The sequence below is a fragment of the Nicotiana attenuata genome, unplaced genomic scaffold, assembly GCF_001879085.1.
Source record: "Nicotiana attenuata strain UT unplaced genomic scaffold, NIATTr2, whole genome shotgun sequence".
Classification (NCBI taxonomy): Eukaryota; Viridiplantae; Streptophyta; class Magnoliopsida; order Solanales; family Solanaceae; genus Nicotiana; species Nicotiana attenuata.
In genome coordinates, this window is record NW_017670448.1 from 560,427 (window position 1) to 568,873 (window position 8,447).

The window sequence follows — 8,447 nt, forward strand, 5'->3', positions numbered from 1 at the left end:
CTAGGCCGTTTTCACCTATCTATCTATACCGTTCCCTATCTATCTTATCTCAACTTATAAGGCAAAGTTACTTGGTACTTGTTCTGATGGGAAGTAACAAATATATGATAAATTAGTCTAAGGTACATAGACTTAATACACACGCCGCAGTTATCAACCAATTGAAAAGGAAATATGCAAGAAACTCGCAAACTTACAGTACAAGTAACCTGGAAGTACTAACTAATGTGCACACTAGAATTACTCTGCACAGAATGTACAATCATTAAAACTAGTAGGGGGAAAGAAAGGCATGTAAGGTTCTGGCAATTATCCGTGTGTATTAAAACGCAATAAGATGTTGAAGGTACATCCCTTTGCAAATAGGGATGAGTGCAAATGAGTACAAGATTGCAACAGAAGAGAACCAAACAAATAGCAGCATTTGAATGAGAGAGTTGTGAGGCATGAGGAACAGAGGGATTAATGAAACAGCACACACATCTTGATCAGACTCATGGAAGTCATCTTCCTGTACATTTTTGTTAACTTTTAATGAATTATTGAATGTTATCAAAGCTATCCTCATGTTCTATCTTTCCCCTGGTATGATTTACTATATCTCACTTGTTCTCCAAACACTGGAAAACGAACCAGAAATGCTTTCTCACGAAAACCATTTTTCACGAAAAGGCTATACTCTCCCTTATAAAAAATAACTCAGTAAAGTGCTACTCAACGTAATGACAATTATAAAATAGCATGCCAAAAACAAAATAGAGCATTTCATCAAATAAAAAAGGTAGTAATCCAAATCCTAACAATGCCAATAAAACTGACACTTCCTCCAAAATTATCCTCAAATCCAAATAAACAAAATATAACATAATAATACTAAATATAACAAAAACATCTTAAAAATTAACCTCTTCTTCCTCAATCAAGAGGAATCTCAACATCGCCGTCATCAATCTCCTGTTGCAAATCCTTAGGATCCTTTCCATCAACAGTACATCCAACGGACACACACGTCCCCAAAATCTCCTTCACAGTACCTGACAAATCTTTCGCCATAGATCTCGGCTTCATCACTTTCGCAATCTCAATCACATCATCCAGCGAAATATTCCCGTTGTGCTTGATGTTCTTCGTCTTTTTGCGATCTCTCTCAGGCTCCTTTAAAGCCTTGATTACGAGCGCCGCCGCGGAAGGTACGACGGAGACTTTGGCCTGCCGGTTTTGGACGGTGAGCTTGACGGTCACTCTAAGGCCCTTCCAATCCTTGGCGGTTTCCTTAGCGATGTCTTCTCCGATTTTCTTGGGGGAGAGACCTAGTGGACCGATTTTTGGAGCGAGTGAACTCGCCGCACCGACTTCGCCGCCGGTGACGCGGACGAAGACTTCGACAACCTGAGAAGGATCGAACTTTGGCGGCATTTTTGTTACAGCTAAGAAAGTAGAGGAAGAGTGGCGCTAGGGTTTGTGGCTGTGTTTTTATAGAGGAAGAGGGGAGTGACACGAAACGGGGTTTATAAACTAGGGCTCCTTAATCATAATATGGGCTTGAAGTAGAATCAATTTGACATTTGGGCCGAATGACTACTGACACTTTGATTATAGGAAAATTTATATTGTATAACTAAGTAGAAATGACACCATCCTTTATTTAAGAGCGGAATTTTTACGTTCCTATACCACATAGGAGACCTTTTTACCCTATATATTTAAAGTTTGAGTAAATTACACTTAGTATACCAAATTACCAATCCTATACCATACTTAATTAAGGGTCTAATTAATGGGCAGTTTTTACTCCTTTTTTTACTCCTTAATTAAAGGTATCCATATATCCCACGTTTCTCTCTCCTAACCCCTCACCCCTCCCCCCACGTTTTTACCCACACCCCACATTCTTTTTACCCATTTCCCTCTTCTGAAACCAAACAAAATTCCACATCGATTGTGTTCTGCTTTTTCACATCACTAATGAATACTCAACATTTTAAAAGATAACGAGAGCCATTATGTCTTTTGGAAAAGTCAAAAATGAAAATAAGGCTTTTAATTTTACCAGATCTCACAATGCCTGAAAATGCAGAATGTTCATTTCCGGACATACAAGGATGAAGCGACTTAAATGGAAGCTCTTAATCACCTCTGTGTGAATCATGTTGGTCAGCAACTTTATTCTTTAGTGTTGTCTTCCAGTGAAATTCCACTCTCTTCTATCTAATAGTTGCTCTGTCAGGTCGATAGGTACGTGGAACTTTGGAATAAGAATGATGAGTTCAGAAAGGAAACAAAAATTAAGGATAATCCCCTACCCCTTCTTCTGACTTTGATTCAAAGATTCAACTTTTAAATACCAAGCTTCACCCTGAAACCTTAAATTGACTTGTAGTTTTTTTTTAAGAAATTTTGTAGATGAAGAGAAAATTTTGTAGTCAACATTTTTTTTCAACATAAATTGTAGTATAAATATAGTAATTTTGTAGATACTCTTAAAAACAATACAGCTTTATACAATACCTAAACTGATTTGTAGTTTATTTGTAGTTTTTTTGAAGAAATTTTGTAGATGAAGAGAAAATTTTGTAGTCAACATTTTTTTCCAACATAGATTGTAGTTTAATTGTAGAATAAATGTAGTAACTTTGTAGATACCCTTAAAAACAGTACAGCTTTATACAATACTAAAACTGATTTATAGTTTTTGTGTAAAAAATTTGTAGATGAGACCCATTTTTTAATGTACAATCAATTAATAGTAATTTTGTAGATACTCTTAAAAACAATACAGCTTTATACAATACTTAAACTGATTTGTAGTTTTTTTGAAGAAATTTTGTAGATGAAGAAAAAATTTTGTAGTCAACATTTTGTTTCAACATAGATTGTAGTTTATTGTAGTATAAATGTAGTAACTTTGTAGATACCCTTAAAAACAGTACAACTTTATACAATACTAAAACTGATTTGTAGTTTTTTTGTAGAAATTTTGTAGATGAGACCCATTTTTTATAATCAGATTTTTCCCATTCAATTGTAGCATGATTGGGATTTTGCATTCTCATCTACCACAATGGCATTAAATTCAAAATCTCTAAATCTGCCATAGTTATCCCAATTCCCATTAAATTGTAGCATGATTGCGATTTGGAAATGATTTCTTGTTGTTGCTGTGTTTTTTTGGATTTCTATATTGAGAGAAGAAAAGATGAAGAACAGATATATATGAACGACAATTTGAGAGAAAAAACGACGAAGAACAGATTTTATTAACTTTGAGTTGTTGAAACTCGAAAATTTGAATTCTACAATTTGAATTCAGTTCGTCGAATCTGTTAGTAGTTGAATATGTTCGTAATTTTTGTAGCTGTTCGTTCTTTTTTTTTCGAGAATTTGAATTGTAGTTCTGGAGAAAAATACGCAGATGAGAAATCTCCTTTCCCTTTTTAAAAGCGAATTTAATATAGAATCAATTAATACCAAGATTCTCTCCTTAATTTTAGCTCGTTTTTCAGGGAATATTCTGCCCTTTTAATACCTAATAGACGAATGGTACAAAATTTTTAGGTAAAACGTGGACTGGGCGGGTAATTTACATACTATGCACATTTTTGGTAATAAAGTTTCATTTATGGTATAGATAGGAAAAACCCTCTTTAAGAATTAGTGATTGCATCCTGAATTTCAGTTTAACTTTTCAGGAAAAACATATCCTGAATTTTTGTGAAACTAAAACTTTTAGTTTAAAATTTAAGGACAAAATAAGTACTGGCTAATATATAAATAGCTTCCCTAAAAATGACTATCTGTGCACTTGCCCTTATATATTATTTTTACAATAAATAAATAAATACACTTTAAAATAATTATACTCCCTCCGTTTCAATTTAGATGAGGTAGTTCGCCTTGGCACGGAGTTTAAGAAAAAAAAGATTTTTAAAACTTGTGGTCTTAAAAGTTTAAGGGGTAAAAGCTTTATGGGTCATGACATTTGTATGGTTGTAAAAGTTTCTCATAAAGGTTAAATGGGTAAAATGAAGAGTTTATAGTTGAATTATTGAATTTGTTATTTATTTTAGAACATACTAAAAAAAAAAGTAGCTCATTTAATTTGAAACAGAGGGAGTAACTCGTAATTACACTTTGAATTTTACGGCAAATACCCTATTACCAAAGAAAGTTTTGTTCGAGAATCATTTCTCAATCAAAACTCAAAAGTACCCCAATTAAATTAAGAATCCTAGAAACAGTTCTAAAACCAATATCCTTAATAATTTAAACCACCAATTCGAATTAGAACTCAAGCCTTAAAGAAATTTCACTTCCAAAATTCAAATCAAACTTTGAAGCCCTTCTCATCAAAAAGTCAGATTTCATAAAGTTTTACAAGTGGTCTGATCACGCCCAACTCTAGTCCTAAAAACGATAAGCGGTCGCTACAAATATAATTCGGGTTACAAGTCCGAAGTCGAATCCCACAGAGAACTAAGGCTTAGCTATAGTTGTTCCATATCGCTAAGAAACACAAGTCCAAACAATTTTCTAATTATAAATATTATAATATTTATTTTTATCTACTTAACTAACAAATCTAGAAAACCGTAAAACTATCAATTAACAAGGATAATGATTGGAGTCAAGATTAAGGAGGTCTAGAGTTATGATTTTCCCAATTGTCGGAATCCTTCCCGCTACGTTTTCTATAAATTCGCCTAAGTATTCTCTACCGATCATGAGCGCTTTGACTGTCGTAACTCTCTCCCGAGTAATTACCACAATTTACTAGACGCACTCGTCCGAGTTACGCTAGCTGGCTTTGTTTATTACAGCTAACTTTAGATTGCACCCAAGGCTTCGTTATCCCTAATCCCGCCTTTAAACCCACAGTTATAGATCCCTCTTATACTTTGGGAGTGGTGTTGTTCAACAACTACCTAAATATGCACTCTCTCCCGAGTTATGCACACTAAATAGGCACAGCTAATTGAGGATCCTGACAATTAACTACAACAAACACGTAGTTGAACAAATAGAGAAAATACTACGGCTCAATTATATAAAAATAACAAGAATTTATCCTACAAAATGTTTCATCAAAACCCTAGATAACAAATTAGCTATTCATAATAGCATGTAAAACTACAATACTAAAAGTCATAACCAACAATGAAAAATAGGAAGAGGAAGGAAAAACTCGTAGAAGAATTCCCCGCCTTGCTCCTAGCATGTTCTTGCCTCCAAGGGTGACCCTAAAGTAGTGTCTCTTATTCCAAAGTGGTGTTTTAGGATGTATTTATATGACCTAGGGTTGATGAGGGGCGGAATTCTTCAATCCAACTTCGGATGGGAGAGCTGGAATCCGCGTCTGCCTTCGCGTCAAGACGCGGACTTTGACGCGGATCCGCGTCTGCCTTTGCGTCTAGACGCGGACTTTGACGCGGATGCAGCTTTTGAAATTCTTCCATTTCGCGAAGCGCTCCGTGCCTTTGCTTCGCTTCGCTGTTTTGTGCCTTAATTTTTCTCCTTTTTCGCGTCCGACTTCGTGCCACGCACGAGAGTAGACGAGCTCCTACTCCTTTAATTTCTTCTTTTTGTGTCGAATTGTCATCTTTTGATCATTTATCATCCAAACTCGTTCCTACACATAAGAAACACATAATGAGTATATTTCACTTCGAAAATCATGTAATCTCCCGCGACACACACAAGAATTAATATGCAAATATACTCAAAAATATGCACTTTTCATCATTTATCATGGTCCGTGTACACAAAACTCATATCGCTTTCGCGGTGCTTCGTTCAGTAGAGGGAAACTACCAGCTATGTCCATTTATAAGTAGCACATTACAAAAACTGATCAACTCATAAAATATTACTAATAGCCAAATATTACTAATATTAGCCAATTAGCTATTTGTAGCAAAAAAATATCAAATTTTTGCTTTCTTTTGAGTAGGTGTTATTAGAATAGACTGGGTACATCTTATGGAGCTTTAATCTCAATTTTGGGATGATTTGGTGAAGTTTTGAGATGGTTTGAATTGAAAATTCGAAGTAAAAACGGAACATGAAAAAAAAATTATATGTGTATCACACTGTGTATCATTTGTGTATCGTATCGTATTTGTATTAATTGTGTATCACGTGTATATCCATGTATACATGTGTGTGAGATACATGCGTGATACATGTGTCGCAAAAGAATTTTTTGAACTCGATTTAGTTACGGATTTTGATACAAAACCAGTCCAAATCACCTCCAATCTTCCTCAAATTTTGTATATTGACTTATCTATATGTTTTCAATGAATTTCAACCATACCCATTGAAAAAGTTCTTTTTTGCTTAGATTTTTGGAATATTGTATTTTTTATTTTATTTTTGGTATTTCATCACCTTATTTGCTACCCCATCCATGAAATTTTCTTTCCGTCTTGCATCTAATGTTGCTAATCACGCTTTAAAATATGAAAGGTGATTTTTGCATGTGATTCTTTGAGAGAAAGAACCTTATTTATTTAGTTTTTCAATTTTTATATGTGCTTGGCTAATTTTGGTAAGTCTATGACTAATGGCTACAGGTTGGTAAGTTGAGACTTATTTGCGACATTTGTGTAAGTTTTCCTTTAGTAGATTCTCATATGGTCTCTCAACAAATAAGGCCTTTGGTACTTGATAAACGGTGAAAAATACATTTTTTTGTGTACTTTCATCTCATAACTTGTGTGAATGTGAGAGGTTACATGAGTTTTGTAATGACTTATGCTCATTACGTGCATTATTATGTGTAGGAGCAAGTTGGACGAAAGGTGAGCAAAAGAAGTTGATTCGGGACCAAAAGACAAAAGAAGAACTTTGCTCGTTCACTCTCGCGTGCACACAAGAGAGTGAATGAGATAGCTGAGGAAAGCTTGAAAACAAATAGCGGATTATGGCAAAAGGGCATGAAAGTGCACGAGAGACCTAGGAGGAAAAGAAAAAGAGAAGAACTTCGCTCGTTCACTCTCGCGTGTACACGAGAGAGTGAACGAACTAACCTAAAAAGGTTGTTCCAAAGTGGGCTTGTATTATTTTGTCCCATGCAAACCCTATCACATTTAGATAGTCCTCAAACTCACTTTAGGAAGGGAGAATCGGCCGAACGAGGCAAGAACACACAAGGAGTAAGGCGGAGAATTCTTCTGCGAGTTTTTCACTCTCTTCTTCCTATTTCCATTATTAGTTATGAATTCTAGTATGGTAATTCTGCATACTATTTTGAATAGCTAATTTGTTAACTAGGGTTTTGATGAAATCATTTGTAGGATAAATTCTTGATACGTTTTGATATAATTGAGTCTTTGAATTTTTCTATTTGTTCAATTGTGTGCTTATTTTAGGTAATTGAAGAGCTCTCAATTAACGGTGCATATTTATTATGTATTGCTTGAAAAAGAGTACATATTTAGGTGGTTGTTGAACAACGTCACTCCTAACGTATATGAGAGATCAATACGGCGGGTTAAAGACGGGATTACAGATAACGAAACCTTGGTGCGATCGTAGTGAGCGGTGAATTAGTGCAAACTAGCGTAGTTTGATAGAATATGTCTAGTATATTATGGTAGTTGCTCGAGAGAGAACTACGACACCCGAAGTACTTACAATCGGTAGAGAATAATTAGGCAAAATTATAGAAGACATAGCGGGAAGGATTTCGACAATTGAGGAAATTATAACTCTAGACCTCCTTAATGTTGTCTCCAACACTTAGTATCTTTAATTGTTAATTACTACTCTAATTTGTTAGTTAATTAGTTAGACATAAGAATCTTTCTTTATATTTATAACTTATGAATTGTTCGAGCTTGTCTTCTTAGTGATAGTGAACAGTTGTAGCTAAACCTTAGTTCTATGTAGGATTCGACTCCGCACTTTTAGACCGTATTATATTTGCAGTGACCGCTTATCCTTTTTAGGACTAGAGTTGGGCGTGATCAAATTTTAGAGTCGTTGCCGGAGAACTAACAGTGTAGTTGTAGCTGTATATATTACTAGGTTTCAAGTTTGAACATTTTTTTGGTTCATTTTTTAATTTTATTTTATTTTACCTGTTGATTTGAGAAACATGACATCGTGGAATTTTAGGAGCTTAGGTGTAACGACCCGGCCGGACACGACCCGGCCGGTCGTTTTGAGAGTTAGAGCCTCGATCCTCTATTAACTGCTTCCCTCGTATCTATTTGTGCTAGTGTAACTTGCCGGGAGGTTTCGTTTTGATTTTTGAAGTGTTTTGGAAAACTTAGTCCCTAAATGGAGGTTAAGCCTTAAAATTTGGACCGTAGTCGGAACTGTGTGAAGACGACTCCGGAATGGAGTTCCGTCAGTTTCGTTAGCTCCTTTGGGTGATTTTGGGCTTAAGGGCATGTCCAGATTATGTTTTGGAGGTCCGTAGCTCATTTAGGCTTGAAATGGCG

General features: G+C 35.2%; 1 protein-coding gene across 1 annotated transcript; it reads right to left on the minus strand.

The window, feature by feature from the left end:
- Positions 1 to 737: 737 nt before the first annotated feature.
- LOC109239555 (60S ribosomal protein L12) lies at positions 738 to 1,489 on the minus strand. The gene has a single exon (XM_019406134.1). It carries the CDS (start codon positions 1,414 to 1,416, stop codon positions 916 to 918), a length of 501 nt encoding a protein of 166 aa, XP_019261679.1. The 5' UTR covers positions 1,417 to 1,489; the 3' UTR covers positions 738 to 915.
- Positions 1,490 to 8,447: the final 6,958 nt, after the last annotated feature.